General features: G+C 42.2%; 1 protein-coding gene across 4 annotated transcripts in view; it reads right to left on the bottom strand.

Annotated features, from left to right (window-relative positions):
* Window positions 1-1,043: 1,043 nt before the first annotated feature.
* The window catches only part of stx16 (syntaxin 16), a 52,478-nt gene continuing 28,629 nt past the window's right edge, over window positions 1,044-24,892 (bottom strand). For all 4 annotated transcript variants that reach the window (XM_043710080.1, XM_043710081.1, XM_043710082.1 and 1 more), the window contains 5 exons: window positions 14,166-14,328; window positions 10,244-10,335; window positions 6,451-6,594; window positions 5,853-5,933; window positions 1,044-4,358 (listed from right to left, as the gene is read on the bottom strand). In XM_043710080.1, coding sequence (XP_043566015.1) covers window positions 4,254-4,358; window positions 5,853-5,933; window positions 6,451-6,594; window positions 10,244-10,335; window positions 14,166-14,328 — 585 coding nt within the window. In that variant the 3' untranslated portion in view covers window positions 1,044-4,253. The remainder of the gene's footprint in view (window positions 4,359-5,852; window positions 5,934-6,450; window positions 6,595-10,243; window positions 10,336-14,165; window positions 14,329-24,892) is intronic.

The raw sequence follows: 24,892 nt of genomic DNA, 5'->3' as shown, positions 1-24,892 counted from the left end.
ATGTCTACAAGGTACTGAGGAAGACATTTTCTCATTCTGCTGAACCCATTCCATAGAATAATCCAGACAGCAGGATACTTGGGGCAGCTTATCCCATCAACAAAGTGTAGTTTTAGTTTATAAATTGCTAACCCATTCTCTTAATTGGATTTTCAGTCTCTGAAATAAAACAGAAAATGCTGAAAAAACTCAGGAGGTTAGGCAGTGCCTTTGGAGTGAAAGAAACAGATAAGTGGTCCAGGTGAGTGACTTTTCCATAAGACCATAAGATATAGGAGCAGAAATTAGGCCATTTGGCTCAATGAGTCTGTTCTGCCATTTGATCACGGCTGATGAATTGAAAAACCTCATTTTCTCACTTTGATCCTCTTAGCAATCAAGAACCTATCTATCTCCGTTTTAAATATACGCAATGACCTGGCCTCCACAGCCTTCTGTGGCAATGAATTCCACACATTCACCATTCTCTGGCTGAAGAACTTTCTCCTTATCTTCGTTCTAAAAGGTCTTCCTCTAAGGCTGTGCTCTCAGGTTCTAGTCTCCCCTGTCAATGGAAACATCTTCCCAATGTTCACTCTGTCCGGGTCATTCAATATTCTGCAAGTTTCAATCAGATAGCCCCTCATCCTTCTAAAGTCCCAACAAATATAGTCCCAGAGCCTCGAATGTTCTTCAGATGTTCAGCCTTTTATTCCTGGAATCAATATTGTGAACTAATCTTGTAGACCTGCTCCAGGGCGAAAACATCTTTCCTGATGTATGGGGCCCAAAATTGCTCATAATTCTCTAAATGTGGTCTGTCCAGTGCCATATAAAGCCTCAGAAGTACATCCCTGCCTTTATATTCTAGTCTTCTCGAGACAAATGACAACATTGCATTTGCCTTCCTAAACATCGACTCAACCTGCAAGTGTATGTTAAGAGAAACCTGGACTAGGACTCCCAAGTCCTTTCACACGTCAGATTTCTGAATTTTCTCCCCATTTGGAAAATAGTCTAAGCCTCTATTCTCCCTACCAAGGTGCATGACCTTACACTTTCACAAGTAGTACTTCATCTGCCACTTCTTTGTCCACTTTCCCAACCGGTCTAAATCCTTCTGCAGCCTCCCCATCTCCTTAATACTGCCTGGCCCACCACTTATCTTTGTATCATCTGAAAACCTAGCCAAAATGCCCTCAGTTCCTTCATCTAGATCATTAATATATAAAGTGAAAAGTTGTGGTCCCAACACTGATCCTTGTAGAACTCCACCAGTCACTCTCCTGAGAAGGGCCCTTTATCCCCAATCTTCTATCCATCCTAGCACCTTGACTCTAACACAATGGGCCCTTATCTTATTCAGCAGCCTCATGTGCAGCACCTTATCAAAGGCCTTCTGGAAGTCCAGGTGGATAACCTCCATTGGCTCTCCTTGGTCTAACCTGCTTGATACCTCCTCAAAGAATTCTAACAGATTTGTCAGGCATGACCTCCCCTTGATGAGCCATGCTGACTTGGCCCTATTTTAGCATGTACTTCCAAGTATTCAAAAATCTCGTCCTTCACAATGGACTCCAAAAATCTTACCAATCTTTTCATCAGACACTGAACTGAAATTCTAGCTCTCTTCGTTTCCACGTGCTGCCTGATCTGCTGAGGAACGGTTCTTAGCACTTACTTTTAAAATTGAACATCTTCAGCATCTGCAGTCTGTCTCTCTCAGTTCAATGGTCCCTTCCAATGACATCCAAACTCAGGTCTTCTTTCTTACCCTCCATTTCATTTTTTTAAAATCATAAAGAACGAAGCATAAATTCCTACCCTGAAAATGGGTTGTCCAACCAGTCCATGTGGATGTTCATTCCTCCCCTTGAGCAGTATCCTTATGCTCATTTTGCTCCCATCCGTCTACTCTTTTTCACAATCACTTTATTCTGCCGTTCACTAAACACACTGTCAAATCCATTCGTTAATGCTGGCACGGTCACTGCTACAATCACTAGCACTGTTCGGCAACCTTTACTCTCTGCATCAAATCTGTTGTGTTTAACTGTACTCTACATTTTTGTTCCAGATTGCTAAACTACTAGAAATTGGCTGTGTCTATCTACTTTGCATCCCTTTACCACCTCAAGCGTTCTCCATTATTCTGCATCCACTGCAAACTCATTCTATTTCCTGCATGCTGTCACTCAATAAGTTAAGACAGGAACCCAACAGTTACAAAGTAATGCCATGAACCATTTGTTTTTAATTAAAATTCCCATTCAAGGGCATAAAACAGACATGATGATGCCCAAGAGCACAGTCTAAATTAATGTACACTCCCTTCAGAAAATGTCTTCTAAAAGTAGTTTCACAACACTGTTAAGTACACTTTAGGCAGTACATTCAGCTCACTCCCATTACCTGGAAATGGGACTCATGCATGACCAACCCCAGGTTAACAGAAACACAATCAAACTCATTACATTTGAACCTAATGCACGAGGGAACCATAACAGTGAGAGTCACAAACAAGCTAGATACAAACACTTCTTCCCCTGGAGAAAAAGAGAATAAAAGCTGGAGTGTTCCAAACTGCTTATTCCATTAATATTAAAGGTAAAATCAAAATAAACAAATTGTTCTGGTCCATCTAAACACTTAAACACAAGCGTTAAAACAATAAAAAGATTTCTCACTGGAGAATGTAGAAAAGCAGAGATATTCAAATTAAAGCATCTCTCTCCACCAAGTTCCAATATTCACCTGATTTGATAATGGGATTATCAGATACACAGCACACACTCAAATCATGTGCTTTCTGCTCACTCAGAGCCAATTTACTAAATGCATTACACAATTTGGTGCCTAGTTCTAGCCAACTGAGTGATACACTGCCCAAGTCTCACTCCTGCAGAAAGAGAAGTTGAAAGATCCCTGACCATTACAGAAAGTCTGGATATCCTGAGTGAAATGCCTTGGTTTTCCAAATAAAGATCTCCCACTTTGTTGTATATTCCTGACTTCACCCCAACTAAATCTGTTCCAACCACTAGCGTCACACATATTTTCCTTCTTAATGATGACTGCCTTTTGTTTAGTCAATCAATTACTAACCGTGGCCACAAGTGCAGGGACCTCTGTCCCTGATACAGTTTCAGGCCAGCCAAGCACACTGCTTCCCAAACCTTTCCACAACATAACCGCGTTTTGAAGTCTGAAACTTTCCACTATCCAAGTGACAGGCAGGTTGGATGGACAATTTGAGAAAGCAAAGAGGAGAGAGATTTGAAAGACTGAAAGGAAACTGAGGTTAAGCACCTTCAGAAGTGTATAAACTGCAGGAAAAATAGTTGGCTTTTTTGAAGAAGGGATAGAACTTCAAAGATAGGCCATGCCCAGCATTCAAAAAAAGGTGTGGATTTAAAGGGACTTCGGTCCTCAGAACTGACAACTCCTAAATTTTGACCCACAGTTTGGGAAGCCTTCAATAAGACTCTCCCAACTTTATAACTCATCCTTCCCTCCCTCAGCTTTCTGTCACCTGGTAAGGGGGTAATTTACAGTAACAAATTACAGACATGGACTGCCATTGTACTGTTCTGCTGCCATTTTGCAAGGGGAAGATCTACCATGACAACCCAAAGGGAAAGCGTAGACTGCTGTGTATTCCCAACGTGCACACAGTATGCCAAGCAGAAAGTAGACAATAAAGTTTAACAACACATACATGTTCAGGAATTGTTTGCTCTTTAAGTCTGAATGATTTTTGCTTTTGATGGTTACAGTTGGACACAACCATAAATATAAAGATTGGTTATGTGTCATCTCCTCCAGGAAACAAAGGCCATCACACAAAAATCAGAACTGCTGCAACACATTAGTGCACTGATAGGAAAGGATGGTAGAGGAACCAGGTGTGCTCAAGGCAACCAGTGAAGCACCAGCCCCCTCTCCGCTCCTCGAGACACAGATGATGCTCCCAGTGGTGGGAGATCAATTAGTTACAGGCCACGAGCATATCATCAGCTAGAGGAGGAAAAGCGGAAAGAAGCAAGTCCAAGTACTGTTCACAGCAACACAAGAGAGAACACACCTTTCCCCCAACCCCTACTCCCCAAATTCAATTTACAACACAGCAATCACAATATATTCCTGATTTTCTGTAGTGAAGGAATTCAGGGGATCTGATCCTGTTCCACAGCTCCCCCTCGCAGACATTATTGTTTAATCACCAAACCAGCGAATTTTCCTCACAGCTCCTGCTGTAGGCGAATTTCTGCCAATCACCTTGATTTGACGCCTATCAACACGATAATGAGAACCACTACAATCACAAACAAGATCACAATGACCAACATTTTTCGATTCTTCTTTTGGTATTGCTCTGCCTGCAAAATTAGAAAGCAAACTGTAAGAATCTTTTTAATATTAAAAAAAACTCATTTATATCCCATCATATATACATGATGATACATCATTCAAGTTCACTGCACCTGTGACAGTTCAACAGTGAAACTGCTGACTCTAATCCCATTCTGATCCTGCATTTTTCTATAAATGTTATTCTGTGGAAGAATTTTTAAAATCCAATCAACACCCCTTCATAAGCTGCTGTGATTCTACATTTTAAAAAGTAATGAGCAAAGCTATTTCTGCTAACTTCCCCTGAGGCACTGACCAGTTGAAATAATCTTTTATTATTTATCACGTAATTACTTACCCCTTTGTTTAAAAAAAAAATACAGGGTTAAATTATAAGATGTAAGCTTGTTGTATATCCCTGAATACAGTAGGTTGAAGATTAGATCAGATTAGATTACCCAACAAGTCCACACCGACCCGCCGAAGCGCAACCCACCCATACCCCTACATTTACCACTTACCTAACACTATAGACAATTTAGCATGGCCAATTCACCTGACCTGCATATCTTTAGACTGTGGGAGGAAACCGGAGCACCCGGAGGAAACCCACGCAGACATGGGGAGAACGTGCAAACTCCACACAGTCAGTCGCCTGAGGCGGGAATTGAACCCGGGTCTCTGGCACTGTGAGGCAGCACTGCTAACCACTGTGCCACCGTGCTGCCCAAAGGGTGGCCTGAAAGAGGCATTTAAAATATTAAAAAGATTGAATAGAAGCATTGAAACTGAGCCCTCCATTTTCAAGTGAAAATGACAAATTAAGATGGGGACAGGGCAGGAAGAGAGCAAGGGAAAGAGAAACAGAGAGAGATAATCAGGAAACAGTTTTCCATGCAAAGGGTAGGGAAAATTTGACTGTAGATAACAGGACAATAGTTGCTTCCATGATTGAAACTGACAGAATTTATTAGGTAAGGAATTCAGGGACATTGATCACAGGCATGTAAATGGAGCTAAAGTACAGGGCAATCATGATCCAACTAAGTGTCTGCATGTACTCAAGCAGTTGAATGGCCTCTTTCTGTTCCTGCATACCAGATATTAATTCAGTGCCAGGGAAAAAGAGGACAGGAGAACTGACAGAACGAGTTTCCCTCAGGTCTTGCTGAATTTAATATTGGAGAGGAAAACAGAATAAAGGTTTCAGCTCAACAACAGATTGCTAGTTATAATGGATCTTAGAACCCCAGGTAATGGAGTCATGTGGTGCTGTGACTCTATCCCTACCTTCGAACCAGGAGCCCAGGTTCAAGTCCCACCTTCTCCAGAGGTGTGTCATACCATCACTGAGCAGGTTGATCCGAAAATATCTAAAATAGTGGCCCAGCCATGTCATCAAACCAATAACTATATAAGCAAATTAATAGATTACATCTTCTGTAGTATGTTCACTATATTCACTGCAGAGAGCTGCATTCAACTTACAACAAATAACTCCTGGATAAATAGAATCATACCTTCTGTAACTGCTTCAAGCCCTCTTCTGTTTTCATACAGGACTGTTCCACATTATAATCTATCTGGTCCAAGATGGTCCCCTGATAATGAACATACAGAGTGAGGCAGCTGTACGGTTAATCAAACTTTTATCAGATACCTGCCTTTGCAGCAAACTGGCCAACAGGATGCTCCAATGCTGCAGAGTCTTGCTATGACTCATTGACAAGTGAAATTGGGTCAGCAAGGGAATCTCGGGTGGGGGAATGATTCCCTGAGAAATTGTTAATTTTGGAAATAACGTATTGCCACTGCCACTTTGCTCTGAAGGGCGGTTTAATTGAGCTTCCCTACACCAGAATGGGCCAAGTGGGCCACCTTCTTCTCAGAAAAATTTCAACCTCTGATCACTACCACTCCCCCAGCGAATTCTGGTGGTGTCTGAAGAACAGGGTTGAATATGGAGTTGGTTGGGGTTGGGGAGTGTCGGGGAGTAAGCTGAAACTGGAAAACACGGAGGCTCAACAGATGTACATGCGCATGATTCCTCCCTTCTGGTGGCAAAGCTGAAAAGGAATTTTATTTTTATACATAAATGTTTCTCAAAAATCAAACAACCTGCTCCACGATCATGCTGGCCAGCTCTCTGAAAATTTCATTCAAGTCCGATATTGACTGCACAATTTGTCGGATCTCCTTTTCTCGTTCTTCCACCATCAGAGTATTCTCTTCCACCAGGAGTAGCTGATCGTGGGTAAAACCCTGTGAATGCAACAGAAAAGGAATATAGGCCTACTCAGATACCCTTAGTACACAAGGCCAGCTAAATTAATCATAGACAGGGTACAACAGGAAATTTAAGTAAATTGCGCACACCTTCCCTTGCTACGTTCTCTGGAGGCAGTCATCATGAAAACAACTGGTATTTATGACCTAGTAGTCTGGACTAAATTACATAGTTAGCCACTTCACAGGAAATGACAGTCAATTACGTTGGTGAGAATTGAGAGTGTGGTGCTGGAAAAGCACAGCAGGTCAGACAGCAGAGGAGCAGGAGAATCAACGTTTCGGGCATCAGCCCTTCATCAGCATTTGCAGTCCTCCCTTCTCCTATGTTGGTGAGGAACCAGACTAATCTGTAGATCAGACTTAAGGCAGACAGATTTCCCTCCCTCAATGACATGAATGATCAAGGTCAGTTGCTATCAGAAACTGACAGTTTCAAGGTCACTTTTATGGGTACCAGTTTTACATTTTCATACTTTTCCTTAAATTGAATTCAAATTCTCACAATCTTGTAATGGGATTTGAACTGTATCTTTTAATTCATTTGCCAATGTCACTGGATTGCTATCATTACACTACCACAGTATCATCACACTACCACAGCACAAAAGAATGGGTGAGGGCCACATAGGCCACTTGGAATAAAGTATTCAGAAAAGTGCAAAGCCCCTATTATCTGGCTACAAGTCATAACCTATCCTTTCATAGCAGTTCCTGACTTCCACATATAATACACTTTTCTAGTCTCTTCCGTTTCAAAGAAGTAATTCTACACTCAAAAATGTTAACTCTGTCTCTTTCACTCCACAATTGCTGCCAGAGTTGCTGAGTTTCTCCAGCATCTTCTCTCTTTATTTCAGATCTTCAGCATCTGCAGTACTTTGCTCCTATTACCTTAAATTGCATACTTATTTTGATAACAACTCCCAAAATGCTTAGCTCTAAATAATCCTACACTCCATCCTTGTACCACAGGTCCCCACAACATAAAACTATTTATATTTAAAATGCAAAGTCATTTATTGCTGCGACAGAGCAATCATTGCTAACAAATTTTGTATTAAACACAATTGGTAAGTACTGTATAACATCTCAAACTCCAGATGAAGGGCTTTTGCCCGGAACGTTGATTTTCCTGCTCCTCGGATCCTGCCTGACCTGCTGTGCTTTTCCAGCACCACTCTGATCTAAACTCTCAAATGCTCAGTTTATTCTGGAAAGGAACAACAGCAGTGTTTATTCGCTGGTTCACACCTCATTAATGTGCAAGGAAATATAAGAACAAAGATATGGAAGTAAATCTGTAAATAACATCTTATTAATGTTCAATTACAGTTTTTGAACCTTACTAATTTGTTTCTAAGAGGTCTGAGGTTAGTTGGTACTAAACATTGGCTGCCTTTAAGTACAACGAGTTGTATCGCACAGTCTTGTTTAGTTTGTTCAAAGGTGAGCTACAACAGTTTTGCTGATTATTTGAATAGCACTCCTCTTGTTCTGAACAGAAATCTTTGGACTCAAAATGTGAACTTACAACACCACATTATAGTCCAACAAGTTTATTTGGAAGCACTAGCTTTTGGAGCACTACTCCTCATCAGGTGTTTGTGGAGTTTAAGATCATTAGACACAGAATTTATAGCAAAAGTTTACAGCGTGATGCAACTGAAATTACATACTGAAAAGGATCTGGATTGTTTGTTAAGTCTCTCATCTTTTATCATGGGCATGGTGTTTTCGGTTCTTTCACATGTAAATCCCAGAACTTTTAAAATAAAATTTACATTCTCAAGTATACGCTAACACACATACTTCTGCAGACGCATACACTCACGCAGACCCTCTCCCATACACTCACACACACACACACCCAGACCCACCCTCTCAGACATATATCCCTTTACATCCACACACATTCATATACTCTCTCACAGACACTCATACCACCACCTCCCCTCCCATACACACACATGCATACAAGTTTGTGAGGTGAATTTGTACTTGCAGAAATACATTTTATTTTGCTCAAATACTGCATGAATCCATGTAAGGTTCTGTAAATCCTTTTTTAGAAATAGAATCAATCTGAACATTGGGGCATAGACAGCCTCACACAGGACACCTCACACCTTCAATGCGTGGGTGGCACGGTGGCACAGTGGTTAGCACTGCTGCCTCGCAGCGCCAGAGACCCGGGTTCAATTCCCGACTCAGGCGACTGACTGTGTGGAGTTTGCACGTTCTCCCCGTGTCTGCGTGGGTTTCCTCCGGGTGCTCCGGTTTCCTCCCACAGTCCAAAGATGTGCAAGTCAGGTGAATTGGCCATGCTAAATTGCCCGTAGTGTTAAGTAAAGGGGTAAATGTAGGGGTATGGGTGGGTTACGCTTCGGCGGGTCGGTGTGGACTTGTTGGGCCGAAGGGCCTGTTTCCACACTGTAAGTAATCTAATCTAATCTAATCTAATCTGGGCTGACATAGCATTTATTGTTAAAGTTCACTTGAGAATGCAACTTTAAAAAAAAAAGTTCTAGGATTTACATCTGAAAGAACTGAAGTCAACATGGTCATTCTAAAAGACGAGAGACTTAACAAACAATCCAGGTCTTTTTCAATATATAATTTCAGTTGCATCACACCATAAATTCTGTGTCTTATGATCTTATACTCCACAACCATCTGATGAAGGAGCAGCGCTCTGAAAGCTAGTGCTTCTAAATAAACCTGTTGGACAATAACCTAGTGTTGTGATTTTTAAACTTTGTATACCCCAGTCCAACATCGGCACCTCCACATCATCCCTGTCCATACGCGTGCTGATTTTCTTCAGCATTCTGTTATATTTCAGATTACCAGCATCTACAATTTTTGCTTTTATTTACTGTCCTCGTACGCTGGATACAACAGGTAGAAGGCAAATAATGTTCCCACTGATACATTCCACTCTAAGGCAATGGGGACCCTGTCACTAAGTCAAGAGTCAGAGGTATACAGCATGGAAACTCGGTCCAACTCACCCATGTTGACCAGATATCCTAAACGTAGTCCCATTTGCCAGCATTTGGCCCATATCCGTCTAAACCCCTCCTATTCACGTACCCATCCAGATGCCTCTTAGATGTTGTAATTGTACCAGTCTCCACTACTACTTCTGGCAGTTCATTCCATACAGGCACTAGCCTCTGTGTGAAAACGTTGTCCCTTAGATCCTTTTAAATCTCTCTCCTCTCACCTGAAACCTATGCCGTCTAGTTTTGGACTCCCCTACTTGGGGAAAGGAACTTGACTACTGAGGTAAAAACAATGACTGCAGATGGTGGAAACTAGATTCTGGATTAGAGTGGTGCTAGAATTCTGTATTCCTGATGGAAGGCTTTTGCCCAAAACGTCGATTTTCCTGTTCCTCAGATGCTGCCTGAACTGCTGTGCTTTTCCAGCACCACTCTAATCCAGAGCTTGACTACTGAACCTATCGATGCTACTTCTGATTTTACACACTTTTATAACGTCAACCCTCAACCTCCAATGCTTCAGGGAAAACAGCCCCAGCTTATTCTCCCTATAGGTCTCAGATAATAGTATCAGATTAGTATCGCTGCAGCCTGGTGTTGATGATTAATGCACCCACTTTGTCATAAAGATTGTTGTCTTCACCATCATCCATTAGTGGCACAGATGTATCAAAAAAGTGTTTGGACCTTTCCTCTCGATTCTTCAAACCTATCAAAACAAAAATCCTATCAATAGAAGGAAGCAAAAATGCAACATATGAATAAAACTTTAATCCCTTCTGCTGATTTAGCATAACTGATTGAGCAGGCTTAAACAGAAAAGCTTTAGTACTACTTTGGAGCCCCTTTTAAATTCTGCACATTCCCCTGGAGTTGCTGAATCTTGCTGGGATAAATAGATAGAAGCAGCATACAATTCCTCACTCATTCTACATGTGTACAATGAATGTCAGCTCATATTGCTTTCTGCTAGGTGACTTGATTTTCTGACATAAGAATGTCAGAATGCTTGCACATACTTGTTAAACACAGAAACTTTTACAAGGCTTCCAAAATATACATATGCTGTCCAGAAGATGTATTTTAAAACCTTGAAGTACATTTTTGTAAAACTTGAAGTCTCTCAAGAGATATAGAAAAAAGGAAGCTTGGCTCAGCATTTGTAAATGTGCTTAGGCCTCAGCTAGAGTATTGGGTTCATTTCTGGGCATCACACTTCAGGAAGAAAATCGAAACAATTGAGAGGGTGAAGAGTAGATTTATCATAATAGTGTGGAGAGATTGAGAACACCATATATAGAATTAGTAAGGGCACCAAAGGTTACAAGGAGAAGCAGGAGAATGGGATTGAAACACATATCAACACTGGGGCAGCACGATGCCTCAGGGGTTAGCACTGCTGCCTCACAGCACCAGGGACCCGGGTTCAGTTCTCCCTTGGGCAACTGTCTGTGTGGACATTCTCTCTCTGTCTGCGTGGGTTTCCTCCTGGTGCTCCGGTTTCCTCCTACAGTCCAAAGATGTGCAGGTCAGGTGAACTGGCCATGTTAAATTGCCCATAGTGTTAGATGCATTAGTCAGGGGTAAATATAGGGTAGGGCAATGGGTCTGGGTGGGTTACTCTTCAGAGGGTTGATGTGGACTTGTTGGGCCAAATGGCCTTTCTCCACACTGTAGGGATTCTAATCTTCTTCAATGATCAAGTGATGGAGCAGATTCAAAAGGCTGAATGGCCTAATTTTGCTCCTATATCTTATTCAGTTTTGACTGTTCACTTAATGGTCGAGAATTTTTAAAGAAGTATAACAGCCGTTCAAATTTGAGAAACTTTGTTAGAGCAAATAAAAAGAAAATTGGAGGGTCAGTAGCCACAGCACACAACTTTAAGATGGCAAGAAAACAGGTTTTTAGATTTAGATTTAGATTACTTACAGTGTGGAAACAGGCCCTTCGGCCCAACAAGTCCACACCGACCCGCCGAAGCGTAACCCACCCATACCCCTACATTTACCCCTTTACCTAACACTACGGGCAATTTAGCATGGCCAATTCACCTGACTTGCACATCTTTGGAGTGTGGGAGGAAACCGGAGCACCCGGAGGAAACCCACGCAGACACGGGGAGAATGTGCAAACTCCACACAGTCAGTCGCCTGAGTCGGGAATTGAACCCGGGTCTCTGGCGCTGCGAGGCAGCAGGGCTAACCACTGTGCCACCGTGCCGCCCTCATGAGGTTTTTGCTTTATATAAATTCAAAAAGTTTTGATCTGGAATTCTCTGCCTGTAAGGGTGATGGATGCAAGTTTACTAACCTCCAACAGCATGCATATATTTGCCAAGGGCAAACCTCTGCAGAGAGATGGGGCTAAACACATTGAAACTAACAACGTAGGCAAGGCTTGGATGGAGGACCTGTTGTTTCGGGATGATCAAGCACCAGAAACGAAATTAAGGAACACAACCTGGAGAGTCATAATTTCTGGATTACTGCCTGAGCCATGTGCAAATTGGCTTAGGGATAAGAAAATTAGGGAGTAAACATGTGGCTAAGGGACTGGTGTGGGAAAGAGGGGTTCTGTTTTATGGGCATCCATTTTGGAACTGGGGATGGGTGGTGGTGGTGGGGGGTGGTGGAGGGGTGCAGACAATGAAAGTAATAAAACAGAAGGATAACTCAGGAGATATTATCAGACTCATTAGAAATTATGAGGGTATGAAAACTAGCAAAAGGTTGATGAGTTAACGGCACAAATCATCGCAAATAAATATGATTTGGTAGCCATTACAGAGACGTGGTTACAGGATGGTCACAATTGGGAATTAAATATCCAGGGGTATCAGAAGGACAGACAGGAAGGTAAGGGAGGTGGTGTAGCTCTGATTTCAAGGACGACATCAGGACAGTGCTGAGAGATAATATAGGTTCTATAGAGAATGAGATTGAATCCATTTGGATGAAAATGAGAAATTCGAAGAAGAAAAAGTCATTGACAGGCATAGTCTATAGACCATGAAATAATAATATCACATTGGGGTAGGCAATAGACAATGAAGTAACTAATGCATGTAAAAATGGTACGACAATTATCATGGGGGTTTTAATCTACATGTAGATTGGCCAAACCAGCTCGGTCAGGGTAGCCTTGAGGAAGAAGTCGTTGAGTATATCCATGATAGTTTTCTTGAACACTATGTAATGGAATTGACGAGGGAACAAGCTATCCTCAATCTGGTCCTGGAATAATTAATGACCTCATAGTTAGGGATCCTCTTGGAAGGAGTGATCACGGTATGGTTGAATTTCAAATACAGATTGAGAGTGTGAAAACAAAATCCAATACCAGGGTTCTCTTCTTAAACAAGGGAGAATACTATAGGGTGAGGGAGGACTTGACTAAAGTAGACTGGAAACAAAGATTTTATGGTGGGACAGTTGACGAGCAGTGGAGGACTTTCAAAGCAATTTTTCAAAGTGCTCAGCAAAAAGTATATTCCAGTGGAAAGGAAGGACTGTAAGAAAAGGGGTAATCTATCATGGGAGTCTATGGAAATAAAGGAGGCTATCAAATTGAAAGAGAAGACATACAAAGTGACCAAGATCAGCAGGAAGGCAAATGGAATTTTGTCCTTCATTGCTAAAGGGATCGAGTTTAAAAGCAGAGGGTTATATTACAGCTGTTCAAAGTGCTGGTGAGGCCACACTTGGAGTCTGTGTGCAGTCTTGGTCTCCTTAATCGAGAAAGGATGTACTGGCACTGAAGGGAGTGTGGAGGTGGTTCGCTGGGTTGATTCTGGAGTTGAGGGGGTTGGCTTTTGAGGAGAGACTGAGTAGATTGTGATTATATTCATTGGAATTCAGAAGATTGAGGGTGGATCTTATAGAAACACATAAAATTATGAAGGGAATAGAGAAGATAGAAGTAGAGAGGATGCTTCCACTGGCAGGTGAAACTAGGACAAGAGGGCATAGCCTCGAAATTAGGGGGAGCAGATTTAGGACCAAATTGAGAAGGAACTTCTTCACCCAGAGGGTTGTTAACCTATGGAATTCCTTGCCCAGTGAAGTAGTTGTCACTACTTCAGTAAACATTTTTAAAGCTTAGGTAGTTTGTTTTGAACAATCAAGGAATTAAAAATTACGCTGAGAGGGTGGGTAAGTGGAGCTGAGTCCAAGATCAGCCATGATCTTATCGAATGGTGGAGTAGGCTCGAAGGGCCAGACAGCCTACTCCTGCTCCTGGTTCTTATGCTCATGGTTGCCGATACCTTAAGATACTCTGACTTAACAAAGGAACAACTGAAACCCGAAAGTGGACAATAGTTATGGTAACAACTCTCCTATTTGTAAACTGTTAAGGCTAATGTAATTTTAGTAAAGTCAGTTCTAATTTGAAGATATTTGGTGCTGCCTCCATTCATATCAATACAAACCCTCCCATGTCCTACAGAACACTGTTCATATTGATATACACAAGGGGCCTATGATGTTCAAACAGTGGCATTCAGATTAAGATGACTCCCAGCCCTCAGCTGCATACGTTTGAGATAGCTGGACTGGGCATGCCGAAAGTTAGTCGACAGATCTTGAAGGGCTTGTGCTAGAGAAGAGACAACGTTTCGAAGGACCCGTTCTTCCTGTTCTGTACAACTGCGCCATTTGCTTTGCAGGCTCTGTACCGCTCGCTGACACCGGTGGAACATCTGAAAGGAAAACAGGCAGTAACAGGAAGGTCAGGACCTCGGTTCCATGTTTCAGTACAGTTTTAAATAACAAACGAGGGAAACATTGTTATTGTACAGAAACTGTACAAAAGTGGAACAGACTGCCAAAATGAATCATTTACTTTCTGATTGAAGAATGAGTCAGCTAATGGGTAAGATTTAACAATATATGTTTGATGTATATCTGTACACTGCACAATAGTATGCCTCTCTGATGTCACTTTCAACAGGAACTGGTGAGCAAAAACAGTTGCAAATTCTCTGAAGGAATGGCACAAATACGGTTTCTCCCCCAGTGTTCCTGCTGCCAAAATTGCAGCAATCTTCAGTGGAAATGTACATCCTCTTATGTCAACTGTTCAGTGACCTTTGGTGCAGCATTTGCACCTGGACAGATTGTATACAATAGGATCTGACTGTATTCGGATTGCTACTGCCTGACATTATTTTCAAGGGATTTCCTCCCCACTCCTCTGCCGAAAACTTCACTATGGTACAGTTTCATGGGTGTTCGTGGCATACTGAACTGTTTTCCCTTTCTAAATACAAACCATATTCCTTTACGATGAAATTATATCTGCAGCCTTTCCATCCGGACTTCAGTTTTACTCAGGTTATCTGGTCTTGCTGCTTGATATTAAAGTAATTCACTCTCAAGCAGGGGAGGTGAAGAATAAAATTAAATGGAATAGTTATAAATAAGATGGATTGAAGTGAAGCTGGGTCAGCTTAGAGAAAAAGATGTTTAAATAAAGGGTGGGTATAAAAACAAATATAAAGTTAAGGGCTGCTCTCTCATTGGAGAGACACTCCTGGTGGTGATTTAACCGGAGTGTCACCAGATCTCAGGTGAGTCATAGAGATGTATGACACAGAAACAGACTCTTTGGTCCAACTCGTCCATGCCGACTGATATCCCAACCTAATCGAGTCCCATTTGCCAGCACTTGACCCATATCCTCTAAACCCTTCCTATTCATATACCCATCCAGATGCATTTTAAATGCTGTAATTGTACCAGCCTCCACCACTTCCTCTGGCAGCAAGGCAAGATGTTGAGAAGGAAAGTCCTTCATGGTAACCTCAACCGGTTTGGGAATTAGAGTCACACAGCATCGAAACAGGCCCCTTTGACTCACCATGTGGATGCCAACCAACAAACACTAAACTATACTAATCCCATTTAGCTGCATTTGGTCAACAGGCTCCGATGCCCTGGCATTTTAATTGCTCAGAAACAAGAACAGAAATTGCTGGAAAAGCTCAGCCTCTGCAGTTCTTTCAGTTTTTCATTTAAAATGCTCATTCAGATACTTAAATATTGCAAGTATACTTGCCTTCATCATCTCAGGCATCGCATTCTATATTTCCACCATCAAATTTTCTTTCTCAGACTATTTCCTCATGTTAAACTTAGGCCCTTCGATCTTAAACATGTTTGTCATGGGGAAAACACATTCTCATGATCTACTCTGTCTATACCTCCCCACATTTTGTATACTTCAATATATCCTCCCTCAGTTTCCTCTGCTCCAAGGAGAACAAAGATGGAAATGTGTTGCTGGAGAAGCGCAGCAGGTCAGGCAGCATCTAGGGAACAGGAGAATCGACGTTTCGGGCATTAGCCCTTCTTAATGCCCGAAACGTCGATTCTCCTGTTCCCTAGATGCTGCCTGACCTGCTGCGCTTCTCCAGCAACACATTTCCATCTCTGATCTCCAGCATCTGCAGACCTCATTTTCTCTCCAAGGAGAACAAAGCCAGGTTACCCAGTCTCTCCTCATTACAGAGACTTTACTTCCCAGGCAACATCCTGCTGAATCTCCTTCTGCACCCTCTACAATACAATCAGATCCTTCTGATTATGTGCTGGCCAGAACCAGATCATCTGTGGCCTAATCAATGTGTTATAAAGCTGTGACTAGACTTCCTAGTTTCTATATTCTACACCCTGGCTGATGAAGGCAAGATCCTGTATGCCTCCTTCACCACCCTGTCAAATTGTATCGATGCCTTCAGGGATCTGTGGATTTGGACGCCAAAGTGCCTTAGTTCCCTGGGGAGTACTGAGGAACAATCATTCATTTGTGTATATCCTTTCCTTATTGGACCTCCCAAAATGCATCAAACTTAGAGTCATAGCATGGAAACAGACCCTTGGTCCAACTCATCCATACCAAACAGATAACTGAAATTAGTCTGGTCCCATATCCCTCCAAACCCTTCCTATTCATATACCCATCCAGATGCCTTTTAAAATGTAGGAATTGTTGTCCCTTCAGTCCCTTTTAAATCTTTCGTGTCTCACCATAAATCTATGCCCTCTAGTTCTGGACTCCCCCACCCCAGGGAAAAGACCTTGTTTATTTACCCTATCCATGCTCATGATTTTATAAACTTCTATAAATGTCACCCCTCAGCCTCTGACGTTTCAGGGAAAATAGCCTCAGCCTATTCAGCCTCTCCCTATAGCTTAAACCCTCCAACCCTGGCAACATCCTTGTGAATCTTTTCTGAACTCTTTCATGTTTCACAACATCCTTCCTATAGGAGGGAGACAAGAACTGCACCCAATGTTCCAAAAGTGGCCTAACCAACATCCTGTACAGTGGCAACATGACCTCCTAACCCCTACACTCAACACTCTGACCAATAAGTGAAAGCATACCAAATGCCTTCTTCACTATCCTATCCATCTGAGACTCCACTTCCAATGGAACTATGAACCTGCACTCCAAAGTCTCTTGGTTCAGCAACACTCCCCAGGATATTGCCATTAAGTGTATAAATCCTGTCCTGATTTGCCTTTCCAAAATGCTGTATCTCACATTTATCTAAATTCCACCTGCCAATCCACAGCCCATTGGCCCATCTGATCAAGATCCCATCGTACTGAGGGAACTTTCTTTGCTGTCCACTACATCCCCAATTTTGGTGGATTAGCAGGATTAAATTCCATCTGCCATTGTTCTGCCCAATTTACCAGCTGTTCAGTGTCACTCTGCTGCCTGAGACCATCCTCCTTGCTATGAACACCAATTTTCATGTCATATTTAGACTTACTAATTAAACTTTCCACATTCACATCCTAGTCACTAGCGTACATAACAAACAGTAAAGATCTCCAAGCACCAATCCCTGTGGCACACCGATGGTCATAGGCTCCCAGTCACAAAAACAACTCTCCACCATCACCATTCACCACTATTTTGGATCGGGTGTGCCAACTTACCTTGGATCCCAGGGATCAATTGGACCAGCCTTCCATGTCAAAGGCCTAACTGAAATTCATATAAACCACATCAACTACACAAGCCTCTTCAACATATTTAGTCACCTTTTGAAAAAATTCAATTAAATTTGTCAGATAGGATCTCCATTTAACAATCCATGCTGACTATTCCTGATCAATCCTGGTCTTTCCAAGTGCTGATTAATCCCGTCCCTAAAATATTTTCCAATAATTTGGCAACCACTGAATTTAACCCACACTGCTAGCAAGATTTTGCCTCACAAGCCAGCCAGTCAATTGAGCTATGTCCCTCCTGAGATTATACGGTTCAATGTGCATGTACAAGGTAAAAACACATCCAGAAGCAATTGTCTTTACAGGAAGATTTTGAAGATATGACATTAACAGAAAGCTGAAGCAAACTGGAGAAGAACAGAAAATGACCTTCTTGAGCATTACTTCGGCGAGACAGAAAAGATAAGGAGAGTGACAGTATTGATTAGAGAGAAAAGATAGCACAAAATCATTTATGAAGGTAGACATTGGGGCTGTTTTCCTTGAAAAAAAAAACAGCCGAGGGGTGATGTGAACCTGCAGATCTGCTGACCAGCTGAGAGTTTCAAGTATCTCTGGACATGCAAGTTCAGTGGAAGAAAACAAAACAAACAGTGAAATTCACTGTTGGCCTTGGAGAAACTTCAGTACGGAGATCTCTCACAGCAGGGGAACACCCTAAATGCTTTTTACTTTAAATCATACCCTTTTTTTTGTAAATCTACAATAGGGATTATGGTGAATTTTATTTGTTGATATATTTTATTCAGATCTGACTCTAGATTAAACAGCTCAGCTACCCTAGAGCAGTAAGACTGTGCTGTTTTCTGGGTCTGTAGATTGTTAAAGTGCAATGATGGCTTCAGTAGAGTGATGTACTTTTCCTGTCCGATGTGGGAGATTAGGGAGAATTTCAACATTACCATGGAAGTGTGTTTAATTGCAAATCCTATTGGATTGCATGGATAAGTTGGAGTGGTAGTTAGAGGCAATGAGGAATTACAAGAGCTAGGGGGTGTAATGGATGGCAATTTCAGGAAGATAGATTGGCTTCCTCTAGGACAGATAGTGCAGGAGTCTCCTGTGGCTGTCACCATCTCAACAAATATGCTGTTTGGGAAAACGTAGGGGGTGATGGACTTTCAGGGGAATATAGCACCAACAGCCAAATTTGTGGCATTGAGGCTGGCTCTACCGTAACAAGGGGTATATCAGGCTCCAAGTGATTGATTGTGATACGGGACTCTCTTGATAGAGGCACAAACAGATGTTCCTGTGGCCAGCAACAAGATATCAGAATGATGTCAAGGTCAAGGGTGTCTCGGAGACGATGTAAAATATTCGAAGGGGAGAGGGATCAGCAGAAGTCATTGTACACAGTGGAGCTAACAACATAGGAAGAGAAAAGGACGAGGTTCGGAGGACAGAATATAGGAAATTAGGCAGGAATTTAAGAAGTATGACCTTGAGAGGAAAAATATCTGGATTACCCCTAGTGCCATGTGCTCAAGAGAATAAGATTAGGAGGAGAGAGCAGATGAATATGTTGTTGAGGAGCTGGTGGGGGAGGATACACATTTTTGGATCATTGGAATCTCTTGTGGGCTAGTAGTGGTCTGTATAAAAAGGACACGTTAGAAGGGGACTAATATGCTGACGGGGGAATTTGGACACGTTAGAAGGGGACTAATATGCTGACGGGGGAATTTACTAGTGCTTCTCAGGAGGTGTTAAACTTGTAAGGGAGGTAAGAGATACTGAGAAAAGAGATAAGTCTAAGACTGTACAGATGGGAAAAGGGGAAAGTCAAATACTCAAGGCAGGCAGGAGCAAAACAAGGAACAAACTAGGACTGATAATTTATCCTGCATTTCTTTCAAGGCAAGAGGCCGGACAGGTAAAGCAGATGAACTCAGGGCATGGTTGGAAACATGGGACTGAGATATCATAGCTGTTAGAGATATGGCTCAGGGGTGGACAGGGCTGGAAGCTTACTGTTCCAGGGAATAGATGCTATAGAAAGGAGGTGGGGGGGGGGGGCGCAGGGGGCAAGAGAGGAGGGGGAGGAGTGGCATTTCTGGTGAGGGATAACATTACGGCTGTACTGAGGGAGGATATGCCAAGGAGTACTTCCAGTGAGGTTATTTAGGAAGGACTGGACTATAGATAAATAGTTAGTGGGAAATTAAGAAAAATTTGGAAGGAGATCTCAGTTATATGTAATAATAATAGGGTGGTAACGGTTGGGGACTTTAACTTTCCAAATGTTGACTGGGACTGCCATGGTGTCAGAGGATCGGATGGAGAGGAAATTAGTATGTGCGTACATGAAAATCTTCTTATTCAGTATGTAGATGTACCTGCTAGAGAAGGAGCAAAACCTGACCTTCTCTTGGGAAATAAGGCAGGGTAAGTGACTGAGATATCACTTGGGGAGCACTTTGGGGTGAGTGATATAATTCAATTAGTTTTAAAATAGGTATGAGAAAGGATAGACCTGATCTAAAAGTTAAAGTTCTCCAAATAGTTCCAGAGAAAAGGATAACAAAGATGATTCTCGACAGGAGACTTTATGGAGTCTTTATGGAGGCTTTAACTTTCCAAATATTGACTGGAAATACTATAGTTTGAATACTTTAGACGGGTCAGTTCTTGTCCCATGTGTGCAGGAGGGTTTCCTATGCAGATAGGCCAACAAGGGGTGAGGCCACATTGGATTTGGTATTTGGTAATGAACTAAGCGAGGTATTAGATTCGGAGGTAGGAGCAATTTGGTGATAATAACCACAATTCACTTATGTTTACTTTAGCGGTGGAAAGGGATAGGTATATACCGCAGGGCAACAGTTGTAACTGAGGGAAAGGCAATTACGATGCAATTAGGCAAGATTTAGGATGCATAGAATGGTGAAGGAAACTATAGGGAATGGGCACAATTGAAATGTGAAGCTTCTTCAAGGAATAGCTACTGCATGTCCTTGATAAGTATGTACCTGTCAGACAGGCAGAAAGTGGTCAAGTGAGGGAGCCATGGTTTTCTAAAAAAGTTGAATCTCTTGTCGAGAGGAAGAAGGCTTATGTTAGCATGAGACCTGAAGGATCAGTTCGGGTGCTTGAGAGTTACAAGTTAGCCAGAAAAGACCTATAGAGAGCCAGGAGGGGACTTGAGAAGTCACTGGCAGATATAATTAAGGAAAACCCTGAAGCTTTCTATAGGTTTATCAGGAATAAAAGAATGACTAGGGTAAGATTAGGACCAATCAAGGACAGTAGTGGGAAGTTGTGCATGGAGTCAGGGCAGATAGGAGAAGCACTAAATGAATATTTTTTGTCAGCATTCACACGAGAAAATGACAATGTTGTTGAGGAGAATACTGAGAGAGATACAGGCTACTAGACTAGATGGGATTGAGGTTCACAAGGAGGAGGTATCACCAATTCTGGCAAGTGTGAAAATAGATAATCTCCCTAGGCTTGATGGAATTTATCCCAGGATTCTCTGGGAAGCCAGGCAGGAGATTGCCAAGGCTTTGGCTTTGATCTTTATGTCGTCATTGTCTACAGGAATAGTGCCAGAAGACTGGTGGATAGCAAATGTTGCCCCTTGTTCAAGAAGGGGAGTAGAGACAACCCTAGTAATTATAGACCAGTGAGCCGTACTTCAGTTGTGGGTAAAGTGTTGCAAAAGGTTAGAAGAGATAGGATTTATAATCATCTAGAAAGGAATAAAGTTGATTAGGGAGAGTTAACACGGTTTTGTGAAGGTTAGGTCGTGTCTCACAAACCTTATGGAGTTCTTTGAGAAGGTGACCAAACAGGTGGATGAGGGTAAAGCGACTGATGTGGTGTATATGGATTTCAGTAAGGCATTTAATAAGGTTCCTCACAGTAGGCTACTGCACAAAATACAGAGGCATGGGATTGAGGGTGATTTAGTGGTTTGGATCGGAAATTTGCTAGCTGAAAGACGATGGGAAATGTACCACAAGGATCTGTTTTGAGGCCACTGCTATTTGTCATTTTTATAAATGACCTGGATGAGGACGTAGAAGGATGGATTAGTAAATTTGTGGATGACACGAAGGTTGGCGGAGTTGTGAATAGTGCCGAAGGATTTTGCAGGATATAGAAGAACGTAGATAAGCTGCAGAGCTGGGTTGAGAGGTGGCAAATGGAGTTTAATACAGAAAGGTGTGAGGTAATTCACTTTGGAAGGAGCAACAGGAATAAACGGTAAGATTCTTGGTAGTGCACAGAGATGTGCAGAGATCCCTGTAAGTTGCCATGCAGGTCAATAGGGTAAATCTTCTATATTGGAGAAAGGTCAATTTTGATGGTATTTGGCAAAACGTTCAGTAGTTGATTGGGGGCAGATATTTGCAGGTAAAGGGATGGCTGGAAAGTGGGAAGCCTTTAAAAATGAGATAACGAAGAGACAGTATGCTCCTGTTAGGGTGAAAGGAAAGGCTAGTAGGTGTAGGGAATGCTGGATGACTAAAGAAATTGAGATTCTGGATCAGTGGTGCTGGAAGAGCACAGTAATTCAGGCAGCATCCGACGAGCAGCAAAATCGACGTTTCGGGCAAAATGTATATGGATTTCAGTAAGGCATTTAATAAGGTTCCTCACAGTAGGCTACTGCACAAAATACAGAGGCATGGGATTGAGGGTGATTTAGTGGTTTGGATCGGAAATTGGCTAGCTGAAAGACGATGGGAAATGTACCACAAGGATCTGTTTTGAGGCCACTGCTATTTGTCATTTTTATAAATGACCTGGATAAGGACGTAGAAGGATGGATTAGTAAATTTGTGGATGACACTAAGGTTGGCGGAGTTGTGAATAGGGCCGAAGGATTTTGCAGGATATAGAAGAACATAGATAAGCTGCAGAGCTGGGTTGAGTGGTGGCAAATGAAGTTTAATACAGAAAGGTGTGAGGTAATTCACTTTGGAAGGAGCAACAGGAATAAATGGTAAGATTCTTGGTAGTGCACAGAGATGTGCAGAGATCCCTGTAAGTTGCCATGCAGGTCAATAGGGTAAATCTTCTATATTGGAGAAAGGTCAATTTTGATGGTATTTGGCAAAACGTTCAGTAGTTGATTGGGGGCAGATATTTGCAGGTAAAGGGATGGCTGGAAAATGGGAAGCCTTTAAAAATGAGATAACCAAGAGACAGTATGCTCCTGTTAGGGTGAAAGGAAAGACTAGTAGGTGTAGGGAATGCTGGATGACTAAAGAAATTGAGATTCTGGTCAAGAAAAAGAGGAAGTATATGCCATGTATAGACAGCAGGGATTGAGTGAGTCCCTAGGGAAATCAGGAGGGCAAAAAGAGATAGCTTTGGCAAATAGGGTTAAGGAGAATCCAAAACAATTAAAGAGAATTGGGCTCCTTAAAGATCAGCAAAGGTTGTAGATGTGTAGAATTGCAGATGGGCAAGATACTAAATGAGTATTTTGCATCATTGTTCACTGTGGAGAATACCATGGAAGTTAGAGAACTTGGGAAAATAAATAGCGATATTTGAGAAGTGTCCATATTACACCTTAAAATGCATAAAGGAAGATAAATCCCCAGGACCTGATCAGGTGTACCCTAGAACTCTGTAGAAGCTAGGGAAGTGATTGTTGGGCCTCTTGGTGAAATATTTATATCACTGATAGCCACAGGTGAGGTGCCAGAAAACCAGAGGTTGGCTAACATGGTGCTATTATTTAAGAACCGTGGTAAGGAAAAGCCAGGGAACTGTAGACCAGTGAGCCTGACATCAGTGGTGAGCAAGTTGCTGGAGAGGATTCTGAGGAACAGGATGTACATGTATTTGGAAAGGCAAGGACTGATTAGGGATAGTCAATATGGTTTCATGCGTGGGATATCACATCTCATATCTTGATTTGAGTTTTTTTTTGAAGAAGTGACAATGCAGAGTGATGTAGGCAGAGTGGTGGACTCCAGTAAGGTTTTCAACAAGGTTCTGCATGGTAGGCTGGTTAACAAGTTTAGATGTCATGGAATACAGGTCATTTGGGTGCAAAATTGGCCCAAAGATAGGAGACAGAATGTGATGGTGGAAGGTTATTTTTCTGACTGGAGGCCTGGAAACAGTGGTGTGCCCCAAGTATTGGTGCTGGGTCCACTTGTCATTTATATAAATGATTTGGATGAGAATATTGGAGGTATAGTTAGTGGGTTTGCTATAGAAAAGATGTTGTTGAACTTAAAGGACTCAGAAAAGATTTATAAGAAGGTTGCCAGGGTTGAAGGGGTTGAGCTACAAGGAGAGGCTGAAAAGGCTGGAGTTATTTTCCCTGCAGCGTCAGACGCCGAGAGGTGACCTCATGGAGGTTTGTAATATCAGGGGCATGGATCAGGGGAATAGTTAAGGCTGTTTTCCTCGGATAGGGAAGTTCAAAACTAGAGGGCATAAGTTTAAGGTGAGAGGGGCAGACTTAAAAGGGATCTAAGAAACAACCTTTTCATGCAGAAGGTGGTGTATGTATGGAATGAAGTGCCAGAGGAACAGGTGGAGGCTAGTAGAACTGCAACATTTAAAAGCATCTGGATGGATTTATGAATTGGATGGGTTCAGAGGGATATGGGCCAAATGCTGGCAAATGGGACTAAATTAATTTAGAATAGCTGGTCAGCATGGATAAGTTGGACCCAAGGATCTGTTTTCATGCTGTACATCTCTGTGACACCAAAATTGGTGGTGTCATGGACAGCGAAGATGATTACCTCAGAGTACAATGGGACCTTAATCAGATGGGTCAAGGTGTGGCAGATCGAGTTTAATCTAGATAAATGTAAGGTGCTTTATTTTGGTGGGGCAGCACTTATACACTTAATGGTAAGGCCCTGGGGAGTGTTGCCTAACAAAGAGACCCTAGGGGTCCAAAACGTTCCAGAGATGTACAGGAGAGATTACAAAGATGATTCTGAATAGAGGCGCAAGTAACAGGGTAACAGTTATGGGGGACTTTAACTTTCCAAACATTGCCTGGAAGCGCTATAGCTCGAGTACCTTAGATGGGTCAGTTTTTGTCCAACATGTGCAGGAGGGTTTCCTGACACAGTATGTAGACAGGGAGGAGAAAGTGAGGACTGCAGATGCTGGAGATCAGAGTTGAAAAATGTGGTGCTGGAAAAACACAGCAGGTCAGGCAGCATCCGAGGAGCAAGGGAATCGATTTTCCGGGCATAAGCCCTTCTTCAGGAATGAGGCTGGCATGCCAAACAGGCTGAGATAAAA

The sequence above is a fragment of the Chiloscyllium plagiosum genome, chromosome 20 (genome assembly GCF_004010195.1).
Source record: "Chiloscyllium plagiosum isolate BGI_BamShark_2017 chromosome 20, ASM401019v2, whole genome shotgun sequence".
NCBI classification, from domain to species: Eukaryota; Metazoa; Chordata; class Chondrichthyes; order Orectolobiformes; family Hemiscylliidae; genus Chiloscyllium; species Chiloscyllium plagiosum.
The sequence above is the reverse complement of the archived record's forward strand: the minus strand, read 5'-3'. Positions and strand labels throughout refer to the sequence as shown.